Consider the following 20,000-nt stretch of genomic DNA (forward strand, 5'->3'; position numbering starts at 1 on the left):
AGTCTGAACGATGTTCAATCCTTAAGTCAAGCTCCACAAAAAAGATTTATCCCTAAATGACTTTAGTAAATAGTTTAAGTCGATACAATAACCATATCTCCGACGTCCTATTCTGACAGCAGTCAAATCCTCCTCAGAATAGTTGAGCATTGTTTTACACACACCTGGCCATCCGTCAGACTGTCTCAGCCGATCAGCGCATTGTTCAACCAAGAACTTAATTATCCTCTATGGAGAACCTGCAGGTGTATGGTCTGCGGCTCGTTTAAAATGTCTTGGCTCGTTCCCAGTTCCGCCCCAGACAATAGAAATGAAAATTGATTTTGTGTTGAAGCTCAGGGACAAAGCTAACTCCAGAGAGCTTATATTTTCCATTAAGTAGCCATACTGCCACAAAAAAAGTTTCCAAACGCGAAAATAATTGAATTATTCGTTCGAGAACGACGCTTCGGGTGTTGACGTAGAAACGTTCTGACCTTGAAGTGTGGATAACCAGGCAAGTCACTGCCTTTGTCCTTGGCTGGCGTGAGAACCAGGAAGCTGTGGAGTAGAGGACGGGGAAAACCATGCAGGCCCTGCCGGAACACCGACTTCAACCTGAGGCATCACCGTGGCACCCACACAAACACTGTCAGTCACAGGCCAGGGAGAGACATGAAGGGGAGAAAGAGAGAAGGGAACATAGATAGAGACAGAGAGAGACAGAGAGAGACAGAGAGGGACGGGAACATTGAGAGAGAGAGAGTACATATAGAAATAGAGTATGTATACCGTTTGTGTGTATATGGAAGTATATGGGGGAGGGGGAGGGGGAGGGGGAGGGGGAGGGGGAGGGGGAGGGGGAGGGGGAGGGGGAGGGGGAGGGGGAGGGGGAGGGGGACATACCTTGTTGTATAAACTGTACTGAACAAGCGGTGGATGCAGGGAGGACAGGAAGGGGTGAAGGAGGGGAGACAGACGAGGAAAGAAGTCGAGGGTATTGAGGTGAAGGACGGTAAGTTTACTTTCTGGAGTTTCAAAAGGTAATCTGAATGATGCTAACAGGATCATCAGAAACCCTCCTGGCTGTTTCCTGTTTCCTGTTTCCTGTGCTGCCATGTCGCTTTAGTTCTTTCTTCCTTTTTTTCTGCTCCTTTTCTTTCACTGTCACCTTTGATCGGATGTGTGCTCAGTGTTATATTCAGCACACACACAGACCCCTTGCCGCCCTCACCCACACCTCACAGACACTCTCTTCACACACCCCCCACACCTCACACACACTCTTCACTCTAAACACAGACACACACACTTCAGTGAGACACACTCCACTGTGGATTGAGAGCACTGCACAACTAATTAAAGAGAGTGAAATTAATTAAGGCGATATAGAGTATAAATGACTTGTCCATAGATGGTTCTGGAAGGGACTCTCCACTGTCACAGTGTAATTAGATGATCCTCGGGATTAGACGTAATCTAGGTTGCTGTTTCATGTGATGTGGACTTTTGACTCCATTTTAATGAACTTGATGTTGATGTCGTGCGACGGCGTGTAGGAGAGGATTGTGGGTAAGTGGGGGAGAGAGTACAGCGGGGTTATGGAGTTCTCTAGAGTGTAAATTACAGAACAGAAATACTATGAGATGGTTTGGTAGAATAAATTACAGAATACATTGGAGAGGGTAACAGAGGCAGAGAGAGTGAGAGTGAGAGGGAGAGGGAAAGGGAGAGGGAGAGGGAGAGGGAGAGGGAGAGGGAGAGGGAGAGGGAGAGGGGGCAGAGGGAGAGGGGGCAGAGGGAGAGGGAGAGGGAGAGGGAGAGGGAGAGGGGGCAGAGGGAGAGGGGGCAGAGGGAGAGGGAGAGGGAGAGGGAGAGGGAGAGGGGGCAGAGGGAGAGGGGGCAGAGGGAGAGGGGGCAGAGGGAGAGGGAGAGGGAGAGGGAGAGGGAGAGGGAGAGGCAGAGGCAGAGGCAGAGGCAGAGGCAGAGGCAGAGGCAGAGGCAGAGGCAGAGGCAGAGGGAGAGGGAGAGGGAGAGGGAGAGGGAGAGGGAGAGGGAGAGGGGGCAGAGTAAGAGAGAAAGATGTTATTCCCTGTGGGAGGTGATGTTAACACCTACATAACCCGTGTACACCTGGGTTACTGTTACCCCTGGAAACCATATTATTAACACTGTAACCTACTTTCATTGGAGCTCAGCAGCTCCAGGTTATCTGTCTCTCTTCCTTTTTTCCCTCTTTGTCAAAGCCCCCAGCCCCTCAGGCCCTCAGCCCTCCATGATATGCTGTAACTACACCATACTGGACTGTATTTTCCAAACTGTGCTACACGCTGGTGTTGTCTTGTGAAAGGCATAGGTCAGTGGAGTGAAGGTTCTAAAGAGAAAAAAGTGAGAGAGACAGAGAGTAAGACTGGGCTGTTAGAAGCCGGTCTCAACATCACTCAGTGGGCCGGTGAGGACAACGATATGTGGGAGATAAAGGCCTTTTTACTGGATACGGGTGGCAATGTTTTTGATTTTTCGTCCAGAAAATGAAGAGGGATGATAGCTATAAATATTTCAGTACATTTGGGGTGGGAGTGTGTGAGAGTGGCTGTTGGTCTGTGGGCGGGTCTGTGTATATTTAAAGACATCTCATGAATGGAAAAGACTTTGAGTTAGCCTTTGAATGAAGGTGTCGATTGATTTTGCAAGCAATCCTTTCCATCTCTCCATCTAATTTTTCTGAAATCTCTTTTGGTCGTTCTACCCCTCCATCCACCCCTCTCTCTTTGTTCCTGTGTCTCTCATTAGTCCGTCTCTCAACAGGGCCAACACAAACTCAGGAGGGAGACATTTAATTTCCAAGCCAATTAAAAGGCCAAATTCATTATTTTATTGAATGGAGTGGAATTAATTGTTTGATTGTGAGTGTCTAGAATAGCGAGTGTAAACCCATTAAGCTATGCCAACAAACTGATTGCTGCCCCCTGCCGACTCATCTCTAATTAACTTTCATTCAGAGGGCAGGATGGCCATCTGTTGAATCGTGTGCCCCAGCAGATATCAATCCCAGGGTGTGGACAGAGTGCTGGTCACAGCAGAGGGGTAGTGTGTGTAAGGCTTGTCCAGGTGATCTACTAGGTCTCTACCTCCAGGCTCGCCTCTGTTTGGCCCTGAAACAGAGCACAGCGGTGTCATCATCCTTCATGGCAGGAGCTGGGGAAAGCTACCACATCATCATTAATCGCCCCGGGCACCCGGCCTGACTCAGCGCGTCCTCGCCTCGTGCCCTACATTCTCTCAGCAGCAGCTTGGGAGATTGGGCCGCACGGTTCTGAAGTTGGGAATTTGCGACGTCCGGGAAAAACAGAGAAACTTCTTGTTCTCTCCCTGTGAGACGTTTTTAGAACTTCTCCTTCTGTTGAAAGTCTGGCATCGTTAGGCATGAAACTTTACCAGACTGAACGGTATATTTTGAAGAGATCTGTCCGCCATCCTTGGCGAGGTCTTCAGAAGACGTCGACATGTCAGATAATTCCGTGTCCTCTGATTGGTCTCAGCTCTTGATGAACACCTAGATGCACTTCTACAGGTCAATCAGATTCAAGGGGATCGATGGATGTCAGTTCTCGTGTGCCAGACTAGTGTCCCAGTTGCAGGTGAAACCAGAAGTAATCCTAAACACAACCTGTCATAGTGAGGCATAATCCTAACCCGATACCGAGCACCAGCATCCACCACCAACACAGTGATGTCAGTGTGCGGGAGTCAACAGACACACGGTTAGCAATGGCGTCCTCGTGCCTCTCCTGTCTCCCTCATCTTGTGAAAGACTCTGTGTGGTCAGGAGAGGTGAGGCTGTGAGGGGTCAGGAGAGGTGAGGCTGTGAGGGGTCAGGAGAGGTGAGGCTGTGTGGGGTCAGGAGAGGTGAGGCTGTGAGGGGTCAGGAGAGGTGAGGCTGTGTGGGGTTAGGAGAGGTGAGGCTGTGTGGGGTCAGGAGAGGTGAGGCTGTGTGGGGTCAGATGAGGCTGCGTGGGGTCAGGAGAGGTGAGGCTGTGTGTGGTCAGGAGAGGTGAGGCTGTGTGGGGTCAGGAGAGGCTGTGTGGGGTCAGGTGAGGTGAGGCTGTGTGGGGTCAGGTGAGGCTGTGTGGGGTCAGGTGAGGCTGTGTGGGGTCAGGAGGGCTGTGTGTGGTCAGGTGAGGCTGTGTGGGGTCAGGTGAGGTGAGGCTGTGTGGGGTCAGGAGAGGTGAGGCTGTGTGGGGTCAGGAGAGGTGAGGCTGTGTGGGGTCAGGAGAGGTGAGGCTGTGTGGGGTCAGGAGAGGTGAGGCTGTGTGGGGTCAGGAGAGCTGAGGCTGTGTGGGGTCAGGTGAGGCTGTGTGGGGTCAGGAGAGGTGAGGCTGTGTGTGGTCAGGAGAGGTGAGGCTCTGTGGGGTCAGGAGAGGTGAGGCTGTGTGGGGTCAGGAGAGGTGAGGCTGTGTGGGGTCAGGTGAGGCTGTGTGGGGTCAGGAGAGGTGAGGCTGTGTGTGGTCAGGAGAGGTGAGGCTGTGTGGAGTCAGGAGAGGTGAGGCTGTGTGGGGTCAGGTGAGGCTGTGTGGGGTCAGGTGAGGCTGTGTGTGGTCAGGAGAGGTGAGGCTGTGTGGGGTCAGGTGAGGTGAGGCTGTGTGGGGTCAGGTGAGGCTGTGTGGGGTCAGGTGAGGTGAGGCTGTGTGGGGTCAGGTGAGGCTGTGTGGGGTCAGGTGAGGTGAGGCTGTGTGGGGTCAGGTGAGGCTGTGTGGGGTCAGGTGAGGTGAGGCTGTGTGGGGTCAGGAGAGGCTGTGTGGGGTCAGGTGAGGCTGTGTGGGGTCAGGAGGGCTGTGTGGGGTCAGGTGAGGTGAGGAGAAGAGACAGCAAGTCCATTCACACTGTGCCACTTAGATGAGGATACATGAGAGTTGTTTTAGTCCACGTGTCTACTCTCAGTTCAGCGTGTTTCAGAGTGTGTGTCTGGTGTTGTGTTTCTCTGTGTGCATGTGTGTCTGGTGTTGTGTTTCTCTGCTTGTGTCTGGTGTTGTGTTTCTCTGTGTGTGTGTCTATTACCAAGCAAGTTTGTCTGCTTGTTTATTTCCGTGTGCTAATGTGTCACTCTCCTGTCATTCCAGTCACCATGGTCTTACTGGAAGCTGACACGACAGGTTTGAGAGCAGGGCTGATTCCTGATTGGTCATGGCCTGACTCATGCGGTTTCTTTTTGGCTGGGATGTCAGTGGGAACGAAAAGGGTGTGTGTGTGTATGTGTGTGTGTGTGTGTGTGTGTGTGTGTAATGGAGAGAGAGACTCTGTTTCATCTGTGTGAGGGGCAATGTCACAGCCCATCAGAAACACTCAGCATCACACGTATGGGGATCATGCAACATGACAGAACCTTGAAGGATACACACACACAAACACACACACCCACAGACTCACACACAAACACGCACGGAGGAATGAAGGCACACACACAAACACATGCATGCACTCAAGTATATGCAAAAACTCGCTCTCTCAGTCCCGCTCCCTCTCACTTAGTCCCCCTCTCTCTCTTAGTCCCTCTCTCTCTCTTAGTCCCTCTCTCTCTTTCTCTCTCTCTCTGTCTCTCTCTCTCAGTCCCCCCCTCTCTCTCTCTCTCTCTCTTAGTCCCTCTCTCTTTCTCTCTCTCTCTGTCCCTCTTTCTCTGTCCCCCCCCCCTCTCTCTCTCTCTCTTTCTCTCCCACTCTCTCTGTCTTACATTGATGACTGTCATCATCATTGATGATAATTGCACACATCACACTCACACACACACAGACTGATTGAATGCATCTCACACTCTCAACCGAGTGTCCACGGTGTCCACGGCAACAGTGTTGTTTTCCTTTAGGGCCTGTGTCGGGTTAATGACACAGAAAATGAGATCATTACCACAACAACAGGGCTGTTAAAGTATCCATTTCACCTAGAGAGGTACAACACACACACACACAGACTCTCTCTTTCTTTGTCTCGATAGATCTTTGTGTTTCTCTGCCTTGTCAAGTGGAACATAAACAGAACAATGGGAGACTTTATTCCTTTACATATGATACACACACACACACAATCCCCTGCTTTACAGACCCTTTTTGACTGCAATTGGAATTAAATGTCTCCCCATCCCTTTTCTTCTCTCTCTTTCCTTCGTTCATTTCTCCAGGAACCTGGGGAAGTCTGGACTCAGAGTATCCTGCTTGGGACTCGGTGAGCTTGTAAAAATACACGCACCCACACCAGTAGCATATCCAGAATACACACACGGACACACGTGCATACACACACGCACACACACATGCGTGGTTTATAGAGATCAGTAAGTAAAACATAAGCAATAAAAGCACTGGAAGGAAGAAGAAAAGGAGGACTGGTGGAGAAGGAGGGTCAGAGGTCAGGAGACAAGGACCCCTGTGGTTGATCACACGGTCTTCTCAGGGGTCAGGACTGAGTAGGTATCCATCTGGTTTATACTGATTAATATAAATTGTAATCCCATGTTTATAGACGCTGAGACATATTGGGAAAGAAGGAATGGATGGATAGTCATAACAAGGACGACTGTTATATCCCTGAGTAGAAGTACTTGGATGATTGCTCACGGACAATAAAGGTGGGGAGTTTGAATAGGATGAAAGGAGAGAGGTGGATGCTGAAGAGGGTGAATAGAGGAGAGGAAGAAAGAGAGGAAGAGGGGGAGCAGTCTGGTTTGGGAGGAAGGGAGGGTTTAAGGAAGGAAGGAAGGAAGGAAGGAAGGTAGGGACCAAGGGAGGATAGGAGAGAGGATAGGGGGATGACCAAGGGGCAGTGTCTGTGCTCCCCTCCCAGGTGGGAGTGGGGGAGATAAGGTCAGCCTAATGCCAGCTGGCTGCTGCCCAGCACGGCCCTGGGCATCCCTGACAGGGTGGGTAGGCATGGAGGACATGGGGGAATGGGAGGTGGGGTGGAGGGCGTAGGGGGAGAAGAGAGAACGCCAATATCGTTCTCTGTCTCATTACAGGCAGGGAGTGATGTGTGTTCTGTGTGTGTGTGTGTATTGGATGTCATGCCAAATTTGGGAAACAGGTTGGCACACTGCTACAATAACTCAGGTCGACCAGTGTGACAATTCTACAAGCGATTAGGGTTTAACTGCTGTCTGGTACAACACACACACACACATAACTGCAGCTGCACTCACAAACACAGCACACACACACTGGCGCGTGTGCTCAACCCCTTTTAGACTTCCATGACAGAGTGCATCCATGAACACCAAGCTGTCCCTGCATTAGGACAAACAGCACTGACTGAATCTGTGGGATTCAGACTGTCGTGTCTGACCCATGCCACGACAAAGATTCGTCCAGACACACACACACACGCACTCTCACACACACACACACACGCATAAATGCACGTGCACTCTTATGCACAACCTTTGTCTCTTAATTAAATGCCTTGTGATTAAAAGTCCCAACCTGGGAGTGTGAATGTGTGTGTGTGAACGTGTGTGCGTGTGTTAGTGATGGGCGTGTGTGTGAGTGGTGTGTGTGTGTGTGTGACCTTCAAGCCTCTCTAGTGGAGCCCCCCCCAGGTCCCTCTGTCAGTGAGCAGGGCTCAGAGGCATGACTGGCCATGGTTATTTATGATTAGCATCTCACACACACACACATTTGTTTTCCAAATCTGTATTCCTTGAGCTTCTCTTTTTCACAGTAGCAGTGTTTTGTGTGGGCGTGTATTTTAACAGTGCTTCCTGCATGATGCAGGGGGGGCTTTCACCTGCCTTGTCACCTTGGTGATCAGGGACGTACACACAAACAAAGTGGACATGGAGATGACACAATGACCTGTGTGTTCACACAGACAGACCCAAGACACTTCCACACACACACACCACAGAGACACGCACAGACATACACAGACCCAAGACACAGACTTGGTCATCTCAGCTGGAGCCCCAGCCGGCCCCTGGACACGCCCACTAATTCTCTCTCTCTCTCTCTCTCTCTCTCTCTCTCTCTCTCTCTGTCTCTCTGTCTCTCTCTCTCTCTCTGTCTGTCTCTGTCTCTCTATCTCTCTCTCTCCTACAGGCACGTGGGTGACGTTCGGGGGTCAGATCACAGACGAGGTAAGACACGTAAGCCGCCGTATCCCAAGCCCCCTCCAGGTTCCCTGGGCTGCCTCTGATGGCTTCACCCGGCTGCCTCTGATGGCTTCACCCTGCTCCCTGAGCTGCCTCTGATAGCTTCACCCTGCTCCCTGAGCTGCCTCTGATAGCTTCACCCTGCTGCCTCTGATAGCTTCACCCTGCTCCCTGGGCTGCCTCTGATAGCTTCACCCTGCTCCCTGGGCTGCCTCTGATAGCTTCACCCTGCTCCCTGAGCTGCCTCTGATAGCTTCACCCTGCTCCCTGAGCTGCCTCTGATTGCTTCACCCTGCTCCCTGGGCTGCCTCTGATAGCTTCACCCTGCTCCCTGAGCTGCCTCTGATGGCTTCACCCTGCTGCCTCTGATAGCTTCACCCTGCTCCCTGGGCTGCCTCTGATGGCTTCACCTTGCTCCCTGGGCTGCCTCTGATAGCTTCACCCTGCTCCCTGAGCTGCCTCTGATGGCTTCACCCTGCTCCCTGGGCTGCCTCTGATAGCTTCACCCTGCTGCCTCTGATAGCTTCACCCTGCTGCCTCTGATAGCTTCACCCTGCTCCCTGGGCTGCCTCTGATGGCTTCACCTTGCTCCCCTGCCATGTTCCTGTCTCTGGAGTTCCACTAAAGTCACATTTCCAGAGTCCCAAACACCGCTGTGGGTGACATCTCTTCTCAGTTCTGTCTCGTTCAGAGCGGTAATGCACTTGAGTGCGTCTGTGGTTTTCAGCCGGAGGTCTGTGCTTCACCCTGAGTGGAGGAGAGGGGCCTTCTCTTCCACTTCCACACAAACACTTCATCCTCTCTTCAGTGGCGACACAGTGTGCTGTGTGTGTTTCTGTGTGTGTTTCTGTGAGTGTGTGTGTTCATAAACAAGAGTGCCTGTGACCCAAAGGGAGGTGAAAAGCTGGACTTACGTAACTGTGGAGGGCTTTGCCTCCAGTGTTGACCATAGCGTGCCATCTCAGTGTCACCTACCCCATGTAAACTCTGCAGGCTTTAGATGTTACAGGCTAACATGGATGCCCTGGTACAAAGTCACTGCCATGCCATGCTTCACAGCCTCAGCCCCCACCCGGAGTCCAGAGCGTTGGGCTCTAACCCCCTGTGTGGATAGATCTGACAGTCTGTTACACACACGTGCATGGGAAAGCCCGGGAAGTCTAGAATACACACACACACTCACAAACCCTACCTAACAAGCCTCCAACAAGCACAAACTTTCCCTATTTCATGAGTCAGTGCTGCGTCATCTTTCTTGAGAGAGTGTGTGTGTGTGTGTGTGTGTGTGTGTGTGAGATGACTACACGCCCTGTCCTCAAGTCCCCTGGGCTTCCAGCCTCAGGTCTGAGCGATGCCTCCTCTGTCCAGGCGAGGATGTTATGACTGTTCCTCTCCTCCCCCGGCCCGAACAACCCGCCCTGCTTGACATTTACAGAGGACTACCGTCGGCCATTTTGGATGAGCAACGCATTGCAGCTGGGGAGCCTGATGTGATCCTTGTGAGACAGGCGGGGGAGGGGAGGGGGGAAGAGGGGAGGGAGGGGGGGGAGAGGGAGGGGGGGGGGGGAGGGAAGGGAAGGGGAAGAAGGGGGGCTAGGCTGTTGACATAAGTTCAAGTACTTTTTGAGGTCGGTGGCACTCCAGCACAGTGCTTTGTGACCTTGAACACAGGCTGTAAACACACAGACGTGGAACGAACAAGCCATTTGATTCTCACGCACACACACACAGACTCACACATACACGTGCGAACACGCACAAACACACACCGGCTTTGACGTCACTAAGAGAACATTCCGGGGCAGCTTCGGGTCATGGTATGATGGTGGCACCTTGGCTTCAGTTCCTATTTTATCCTCAGTGTATAATGGTGTGTGTGTGTGTGTGTGCGCATCAGTCCCAAGGTCTGTTCTGTGAGAGGGGAGAGGTCAGCCGTGATTAGATTTTTTTTGTCGCTCTGAGACTTGTTTGATTATAAAGGATGAACAAGTTACCACATCACTGCTCCAAGACACAGGAGGTCTCCTCTCTCTCCCTCTCTTTCTTCCCGCTAACTTTTTCTCTTTTGTTCTGTCCCTATCACTTTATTGACTCCTTCTTCAGAATCACATCTTGAACTGCTTCTTACTCATGCACACTTTCCCTCTCTCACGGTCACCAGCCTTCACACCTCCGTAGCTTTCTCTACTTGTTTGTCTTATGGTTTCTTCCCTTTAGCACTATTTTTTGGTTGTTCACAATATGTACTTCTTGTTTTTGACTACCCGCAATGCTGTGGGGCTATCTTGTTGTTATTATCAGTGACCTATTCACTTTGTAAAGCTCTCTCTTGGAAGTTGCTTTGGATAAAAGCGTCTGCTAAATGAATACATGTAAATGTCTCCATTCCTTTCATCTTCATTTCTCTGCATCCCTGTCTTTCTCTCTCTCCCCTCTCTCTCCCCTCTCTCTCCCCCCTCTCTCCCCCCTCTCTCCCATCTCTCTCCTCCACTGTCTGTCTCTCTCTATCCTTTCTCTGCACCTCTCACTCCATCCCCTCTCTGTTTCCTTTCTTTCCTCTGTTTACTTTCATTTTCATAGTCTATTATTCCTCGTTTATTCTTGTGTCTCAGAGAGAGAGAGAGGGAGTCTGGGAGACGAGCCAGCTAATCTTTCAACTTTGTGTTCATTCTTTCTTAAGTAGTGTGTTCTCCTTGCTTTTGACACACACAGTTACACTCACACACACATGTTCACACTCACACACACATGTTCACACACACACACACACACACACACACACACCCACCCAGCGGGTCAGATCTCGGTCCAGCTTGACACTGCAGTGTTGAGGAGAATTGACTGACTGATCCTCAGAGGAGATTGGATTAGTGAGCTTACAGACACACACACACACAGACACAGAAACACACACTGCCGCAGAGAAAAACGATAGCAAATTCACTTAAAACCCTGTTGCAATAAAGCCATGAAAGGAAATTGAATCTGGGAACAATTCAGGCTGATGATATATAGACCTCACTCGGCAAGAATCAGGATAAGGTTGGCACACACACACTCACACAAACTCACCCACACAGTCACACACATACACACACACAGATTTCAGGGAAACGGAAAGGCAAGAACTGAATGGATCTCCTGGTCCACCTGAGGATATATGACTAAAGCTAACGCGTCATCCACAACTTCAAGTGTTCTCCACTCATGTTCTATATCAGTAGAACCTCCAGTCAGCCCGATGTTTACAGGCAGGAGTGGTGTTCTGTCACATACAGAATGTCAGTTCCCTGTCCTCTCAGTCTAACCAGGATCTCCAGAATATGACCACTGCTACCGTCATCCACCTGCTCAGCAGAGCCAACCCTTCACTGGTGTGACAGTGTCTCAACCTGGAGAACTACAAGTCATCTGATCTCTGACGTGTGTGTGTGTCTCTCTCTCTTTATGTGGGTGTGTGTGTGTCTCTTTCTGTGGTTGTGTGTGTGTCTCTTTCTGTGGGTGTGTGTGTGTCTCTTTCTGTGGGTGTGTGTGTGTCTCTTTCTGTGGGTGTGTGTGTGCTCCCAGGTGGCTGAACAGCTCATGACCATCGCCTATGAAAGCGGGGTGAACCTCTTTGACACAGCGGAGGTCTACGCTGGCGGGAAGTGAGTCCTCCACAGTGAATTCTCACTGTACATACTAACACACACACACACACACACGCTCAGTAGGCTTGACTGGGTTACAGAGAGGATGTGTTGCTGTGTTTACAGGGCTGAGGTCATTCTGGGCAACATCATCAAGAAGAAGTGTTGGAGGTAATATCTGTCTTCTGTGTGTGTTTGTGTGTGTATGTTTGTTTTTTTCATTTTCTGAATCAAGACAAGGATGTGACAAGTGCTTTGAACTAGTACATGTCAACAGTTGACGTTCCTTTGCAAACATGAGAGCGTACACACACACACACACACAGTCGCCGCCACAAATGCCAGATGTCTCCAGTGTAGTTCTGAGAAGAGGCTCTCCTGAGGGGTACAGTATGGCTCTCCTGAGGGGTACAGTATGGCTCTCCTGAGGGGTACAGTGAGACTCTCCTGAGGGGTAGAGTATGGCTCTCCTGAGGGGTACAGTATGGCTCTCCTGAGGGGTACAGTATGGCTCTCCTGAGGGGTACAGTGAGACTCTCCTGAGGGGTACAGTGAGGCTCTCCTGAGGGGTACAGTATGGCTCTCCTGAGGGGTACAGTAAGGGCTCTCCTGAGGGGTAGAGTATGGCTCTCCTGAGGGGTACAGTATGGCTCTCCTGAGGGGTACAGTAAGGGCTCTCCTGAGGGGTACAGTGAGGCTCTCCTGAGGGGTACAGTATGGCTCTCCTGAGGGGTACAGTGAGGCTCTCCTGAGGGGTACAGTATGGCTCTCCTGAGGGGTACAGTATGGCTCTCCTGAGGGGTACAGTGAGACTCTCCTGAGGGGTACAGTATGGCTCTCCTGAGGGGTACAGTAAGGGCTCTCCTGAGGGGTAGAGTATGGCTCTCCTGAGGGGTACAGTCAGGCTCTCCTGAGGGGTACAGTATGGCTCTCCTGAGGGGTACAGTCAGGCTCTCCTCAGGGGTACAGTCAGGCTCTCCTGAGGGGTTTCTGGAAGCTTCCAACATCCTCCAGCTCTGTTATTGATTTGTCTAGTCATATTTTCAATCGACGAGGAGTTGCTTATAAAGAAACTCACAATACACACACACACACACACACCAAAGGCACCCCATTCCCCCATATACATCACACGTACACACATTCTAATGCATGTGTGTGTCTGTTGTCTCACGGTGTGTGTTGTGACTAATCGTTGCCTCCTGTTCTGTCATGACAGCAGGTGTTTTGCTTCTGTCTCCTGATTGTGACATTGTTCAGTCAGTTAGGAGTTGAGGGCTGCAGGTGAATGCTAATGTGTTTCCTGTCTGGGATCACAGAACCTGTCCAATGTAGGCCAACTGGAGATTCAACAGCAGGACACATACAGTCATTTAGAATGGAAACGATTGTGTGTGTGTGTGTGTGTGTTTGAGAGAGAGAGTCAGAGAGAGAGAGCGAGAACAGCGAGACAGCTTGACTTAACAAAAGAGAATCTTTAATGGAAGCAGAAATCTATTTTATTCCTTCCTCCCCTCTCATCCTCTCTCTCACTCTCAATCTCCCTCTCTCTCCAACTCGCCATCTCTCTCACTCCCCATCTTCCTCTCTCCCTCTCTCTCCATCTCTCTCTATTTCACTCTCTCGCCATCCACCTCTATCCCAATCTACCTCTCTCTACCCCTCCTCCTCTCTCTTCCCCTCCTCCTCTCTCTTCCCCTCCTCCTCTCTCTTCCTCTTTCTACCCCTCCTCCTCTCTCTTCCCCTCCTCCTCTCTTCTTCCTCTCTCTACCCTTCCTCCTCTCTCCCCTCTCCTTTTCTCAGACGCTCCAGTCTGGTGATCACCACAAAGCTCTACTGGGGAGGAAAGTAAGTGCCCCCTCTCGTCGTCGTTTACTTCCTTCTTGTCAAAGCAGATGGAGTGTTTCTGCACCGGCCGTGCCGCATTCAATCCTTGATATTAACATCTTGTCACAAAAGCTCCTTCTGCTGACTCGGCCTGTTTCAGTGCAAACTACATCTTTCCTGTGGAGACACACACACACACACACACACACTGCTGTCAGGCTGTGCAGGGAGCGTTGTGCCATTGGGAGATGTGATAAGACAGGTGTCCCTGAGAGAGCTCCGTTTCCCTCATTAAAACATCCCTCCAGCCTTCTTCAAGCACTTGATCTTCTGTCGCCTGTCTCTCCATCTCTTTCTCCCTCTCAGCGTCCCTCTCATCCCTCCATACACACGTCTGTCTGCCCTACGCAGACACTGCCACAGGACACATCCACACTACATGGTCACACAACCACTGAACAACCGAAACTACACAAGCACACATCAGTGGAACTTTATCACGAACACACTCTCTCTCTCACACACACACACACACACCATTAGCTTTCCATTGACAAAATAAACGTTCCTCGTGTGGGTGGTGAGAGGGAACTCAGTGGGTGTCTGTTTGTCTTAACAGAGCAGAGAACGAGAGAGGCCTGTCAAGAAAGCACATTATTGAGGGTAAGACCTGACACACACAAATACACACTATCATGCAAGGAATCAATTATCCTCTTTACATTTGTCTCTTCCCTCCCTCAGGTCTGAAAGGTTCTCTTCAGAGAATGCAGCTGGAGTACGTGGACGTGGTTTTCGCTAACCGCCCAGACACCAACACTCCCATGGAGGGTGAGTCAGTCAGCCAATCATCTCTCAGCTTTGATACCAGGCAACCAATCATGTCTCGGTAAAGGCGACCTGTTCAGCCGGGTACAGTGCAGCTCCAGTCTCCCTCGTTGAGCTCAGGGTACTTTGTGACCTTGGCGATTTCCTTTCCTTTGAAACTGCACATAATGAAGGAGAAAAGAGGAGAACTGCTGGGTGAAAAGGCCTGTCTGCTCTGTGGGCTTGACATGACAAGTAGGAGGGTGGATGAATGAGACCTCTGACAGATATGGGTAGTCAGGAGCGGTGAACGGAGTTTAGATCTCCAGTGCTGTAGCTGAGTGCTCAATGGTAGAGCCCTATTCTCTCAAAGACAGGACTGACTGCACACACACGTGTGCACACACACACGCACCAAACTGGAATTTTCTTTCTCCTGTCAGTTGAAAGCCCCCATTGCAAATCATCTCGCGTTAAGGGATTATCATTTCACGGTTTTTGATTATTCAAATGTCAAGTTCTCCCAAGTGGAAAAATATTTACTGATATTTTGAAGAAAAGAAGGGATGGGAGACAGGCTGGGGATGAAAGATGAGAGAGAGAGGGAGTGATAAAGAGAGGGAGAGGGAGTGATAAAGAGAGGGAAGGAGGAAGAGATAAAGAGAGAGCATAGAAAAAAAAAGTTTCTAAAGGTTTAAAAAAATAAATGTCCCGAAAAGGTTTTGAAAATGGTGTTAAAGGTTAGAAAAATATTTTAGATTAAAAAAAATTGAAAGGTTTGACTACTGTACTCTATTGTACTCTGCTCTGCTTTACTCTACTTTGAAGACTGACAAGTTCAATCTTCAAAATACTTGTCCTACCATTTTTTTCACTTGTCCAAGACAAACGGACAAGCCTTAATGTTGATTACTGCTCTCTCTCTTTCTCTCTCCCTCCCTCTATTTCGCTCAGTACCTCTGTTCTTACACAGAACTTCTACATCTCTCTGAGGTGCAGATATTCTGATCAAATCTCTCTGGTACTCCTCCCTCCTTCACCTCCTTCTCCTCTAGATTATTCTCTCGGTTTTTCCCCCGCGGAAGATTTTTCTCCACCGAAAGTATAACTTCAGTGAATTTACATGTTTATTGGCCAAAACTGAGAGGATAGAAACAACGCAATGTTGCCAAGGCTCTCGGAAATATTTCTACGGAGAAGTCATAGAAACAAAGCAGAGAAGAGTTCGACAGCTGCATGCCAAACGAGGCGGCATTCTAGATCCTTCCAGGCATCCTCCCGTCAGCTCTCCCCCCGGCTCTGAATGTGTCTGGGGGAACGAGGTCGACCCTAGCTACCAGACCCAGGAACTCTTCTTCAGCCTGGACACATGAGGCTTCAACAGCTGAGAACAGACACACGTGCCAGACTCACCTTCAGTTAGCAAATGTGCCAACACAGGATTATGCAATCAGTAAAATAATACAGTAAATGTAACAATTTATTATATTGTACAGCAATATTCAATACTTGGTCTACTAATAGGGGATCAACACGGGGTCAGATGGCTGAGCGGTGAGGGAGTCGGGCTAGTAATCAGAAGGTTACCGGATCGATTCCCCGCCGTGCCAAAATGACGTTGTGTCCTTGGGGAAGGCATTTCACCCTACTTTCCTCGGGGGGAATGTCCCTGTACTTACTGTAAGTCGCTTTGGACAAGAGCGTCTGCTAAATGACTAAATGTAAATGTAAACACATGCAAATGGTAAATGCTTCGATTCGTCACAAACTCTCCATTTGTTTACCGTAATCTCCCACCACTTCACCTGGCTCCCTTCCTCCCTCCAAATCCTCTCTCTCTGCCTTCACTCCTCCTTGTTCTGTTCTCCATCCAGCACCATGGTGTTGTGGAACATGCTGATCCTTCTCCATACTTCCTGTCAACATTTCAAACACAGCGGGAGAGAGAAGGAGAGGGAGAGGGAGAGGGAGAGGGAGAGGGAGAGGGAGAGGGAGAGGGAGAGAGAAAGAGAGGACATTGTATTTCTTGTTCTGTGCCCTGTTCGTTCTCCTGACATCGTGCTATTTACAGAGGTATCTTCGGCTGACAGGAGAGCTGTCCGATAACCCAGCAACCTGTAATTTTCTTACAGTTCAATTTCAAAAAGGCGGATACTAAGAGAAGAATAAAAAGAGGCTTCAGATTCCTGCCTCTCTCTCTCTCTCTCCTTCAGATTCCTGCCTCCCTCTCTCTCTCTCCTTCAGATTCCTGCCTCCCTCTCTCTCTCTCCTTCAGATTCCTGCCTCCCTCTCTCTCTCTCCTTCAGATTCCTGCCTCCCTCTCTCTCTCTCCTTCCCCCTCTGAGTTTGAATACAGAAGTCCTCGTTGACAGTTTGGTTTGAATACAGAAGTCCTCGTTGACTGTGCAGCGTTCTAGTTCTGATGAGCCGCTCACCACCTATGCTAGCGTTAGGCAGATACAAGATTTCTTTGGGAGCGTAATTAGCGCACATTCAGGCGTTTAAGCTGATGACCTCATTACTAATTCACCGGTATGAATGGGATCTGAGTGGCTTAGCGCATTAGCCTGTTACTTATCATCAGCAAAGCATTAGACATGGTTATTTTGCCAGTGGGATAGGAGAGATAGTGAGAGGCTGGTTGGTTAGAGAGGTGTTACGTAACCGTGGTACTGAAACACAAATCATCTCTCCGTGACGCAAGTCTTAATTCAGGTTAAGTTTCAAACCGGGAGGAGATTAGTTTCCTTAATTATTTCTTATCAATCATAATCTGGCTCTAACCCTGTCTGTGTGCTCTTCCTCTGTGGTGTTGTTCAGCACGACTTCCTGTGTGCTCTTCCTCTGTGGTGTTGTTCAGCACGACTTCCTGTGTGCTCTTCCTCTGTGGTGTTGTTCAGCACGACTTCCTGTGTGCCCTTCCTCTGTGGTGTTGTTCAGCACAACTTCCTGTGTGCTCTTCCTCTGTGGTGTTGTTCAGCACGACTTCCTCCACTGTTGTTCTCAGTATTCATCTCCCACCCACATCTCCCACCCACATCCTAAATTCAAAAATTAGGGTTAGGGTTGGGAAAACGGCTGACCTTAACACTAAACTAACAACAAGGTTACATTCAGGTGAGGTAGCAGAACCAAGATTAGGATTAGCTATAGCCTAGCCTGGCTGCCAGCCCAACTTCTCCCCGCCCACCAAAAAATTTGGTCGGGAAGTTGGGTCTGGAGGGTCTCGTAATTGGGGAACAACTACAGAAAACCAGAATCTGGGCGTAACAATGAAATTGCCAGGGCGGGCTTTATACGATGATGGACAGATGATCAACAGTAACGTAATCAACAACGTCACGAAAGAGCGCTTGGGTTGAATTCGTTTTCAACAAACATATTACGTTGCTCTGATTTGTTGTAGGTCTATCCAATTGAGCGAAGAGGCATTTGTTTTACAAGTTCGGTTGAAACACGCCCCGTAGTCACATCCCAACGGAGTTTTCAGACTCATATTCTGACTAGAATTATGAGTATGACAACATCAGGCTAGTTATAGCCATAACCCAATCTCTAAATCTAACCCTAAATTCCAAGATTAGGGTTAGGGTTGGGAAAACGGCTGACCTTAGCACTAAACTAACAACATGGTTACGTTCAGGTGAGGTAGCAGAACCAAGACTAGGATCAGTTAAAGCCATAACTAAATCCCTAAGTCTAACCCTAACCCTAAATTCCAAGATTAGGGTTAGGGTTGGGAAAACGGCTGACCTTAGCACTAAACTAACAACATGGTTACATTCAGGTGAGGTAGCAGAACCAAGACTAGGATCAGTTAGAGCCATAACTAAATCCCTAAGTCTAACCCTAACCCTAAATTCCAAGATTAGGGTTAGGGTTGGGAAAACGGCTGACCTTAGCACTAAACTAACAACATGGTTACGTTCAGGTGAGGTAGCAGAACCAAGACTAGGATCAGTTAGAGCCATAACTAAATCCCTAAGTCTAACCCTAACCCTAAATTCCAAGATTAGGGTTAGGGTTGGGAAAACGGCTGACCTTAGCACTAAACTAACAACATGGTTACGTTCAGGTGAGGTAGCAGAACCAAGACTAGGATCAGTTAGAGCCATAACTAAATCCCTAAGTCTAACCCTAACCCTAAATTCCAAGATTAGGGTTAGGGTTGGGAAAACGGCTGACCTTAGCACTAAACTAACAACATGGTTACGTTCAGGTGAGGTAGCAGAACCAAGACTAGGATCAGTTAGAGCCATAACTAAATCCCTAAGTCTAACCCTAACCCTAAATTCCAAGATTAGGGTTAGGGTTGGGAAAACGGCTGACCTTAGCACTAAACTAACAACATGGTTACGTTCAGGTGAGGTAGCAGAACCAAGACTAGGATCAGTTAGAGCCATAACTAAATCCCTAAATCTAACCCTAACCCTAAATTCCAAGATTAGGGTTAGGGTTGGGAAAACGGCTGACCTTAGCACTAAACTAACAACATGGTTACGTTCAGGTGAGGTAGCAGAACCAAGACTAGGATCAGTTAGAGCCATAACTAAATCCCTAAGTCTAACCCTAACCCTAAATTCCAAGATTAGGGTTAGGGTTGGGAAAACGGCTAACAACATGGTTACGTTCAGGTGAGGTAGCAGAACCAACATTCGGATTAGCTATAGCCTAGCCTGGCTGCAAGCCCAACTTCTCCCCGCCCACCAAAGAATTTGGTCGGGAAGTTGCATGGTCTCGTAATTGGGGAACAACTACAGAAAACCAGAATCTGGGCGTAACAATGAAATTGCCAGGGCGGGCTTTATACGATGATGGACAGATGAGCAACAGTAACGTAATCAACAACGTCACGAAAGAGCGCTTGGGTTGAATTCGTTTTCAACAAACAACATATTACGTTGCTCTGATTGGTTGTAGGTCTATCCAATTGAGTGAAGAGGCATTTGTTTTACGAGTTCGGTTGAAACACGCCCCGTAGTCACATCCCAACGGAGTTTTCAGACTCATATTCATCATCTCTCCGTGACGCGAGTCTTAATTCAGGTTAAATTTCAAACCGGGAGGAGATTACAGTTTCCTTAATTATTCCTTATCAATCATAATCTGGCTCTAACCCTGTCTGTGTGCTCTTCCTCTGTGGTGTTGTTCAGCACGACTTCCTGTGTGCTCTTCCTCTGTGGTGTTGTTCAGCACGACTTCCTGTGTGCTCTTCCTCTGTGGTGTTGTTCAGCACGACTTCCTCCACTGTTGTTCTCAGTATTCATCTCCCACCCACATCCTGTCTTCCCCCAGTATCCATCTTAATTCTCTCTGTCCGCACCATCACATTTGGCCTTGGTGTATTGTGTGTGTGTGTGTGTGTGGATGTGTGTGTGTGTGTGTGTGGTAGGGATGCTTATATTTCTTTAACTTAAGCTCGTATTTCTTTTCAGATCACCTTGACAACACCTCCAGTTTGCTCTGCCAGCATTCAGCTTTTATTGCCAGCTGATCCAACCGATTTCTTTCTTTGACTACGCCTACCCTTTTTCTTCTATGGGAAATGTTCATGGGTAATTCACGGTCGTCGATTGGTTGGAAATTTTCAGTTTCTTACACTCTTTGGTGTCGATTGTTCTCCT

At 49.2% G+C, this 20,000-nt stretch overlaps 1 protein-coding gene and 1 long non-coding RNA gene across 2 annotated transcripts in view; one reads left to right on the forward strand and one right to left on the reverse strand.

Moving 5' to 3' along the window:
- kcnab1a (potassium voltage-gated channel subfamily A regulatory beta subunit 1a) overlaps positions 1 to 20,000 on the forward strand; it is a 26,730-nt gene that overhangs the window by 1,775 nt on the left and 4,955 nt on the right. The window contains exons 2-8 of the mRNA XM_047036531.1: positions 6,152 to 6,195; positions 8,061 to 8,098; positions 11,681 to 11,760; positions 11,869 to 11,913; positions 13,546 to 13,590; positions 14,189 to 14,232; positions 14,314 to 14,400. Coding sequence (XP_046892487.1) covers positions 6,152 to 6,195; positions 8,061 to 8,098; positions 11,681 to 11,760; positions 11,869 to 11,913; positions 13,546 to 13,590; positions 14,189 to 14,232; positions 14,314 to 14,400 — 383 coding nt within the window. The remainder of the gene's footprint in view (positions 1 to 6,151; positions 6,196 to 8,060; positions 8,099 to 11,680; positions 11,761 to 11,868; positions 11,914 to 13,545; positions 13,591 to 14,188; positions 14,233 to 14,313; positions 14,401 to 20,000) is intronic.
- Positions 15,579 to 20,000, reverse strand: part of LOC124478290 — a 6,096-nt gene continuing 1,674 nt past the window's right edge. Inside the window, exons 2-3 of the long non-coding RNA XR_006957222.1 lie at positions 16,161 to 16,292; positions 15,579 to 15,760 (exon numbers count right to left, since the gene is read on the reverse strand). This is a non-coding gene — a long non-coding RNA (uncharacterized LOC124478290). The remainder of the gene's footprint in view (positions 15,761 to 16,160; positions 16,293 to 20,000) is intronic.

Source organism: Hypomesus transpacificus, chromosome 15 (assembly GCF_021917145.1).
Source record: "Hypomesus transpacificus isolate Combined female chromosome 15, fHypTra1, whole genome shotgun sequence".
NCBI lineage: Eukaryota > Metazoa > Chordata > Actinopteri > Osmeriformes > Osmeridae > Hypomesus > Hypomesus transpacificus.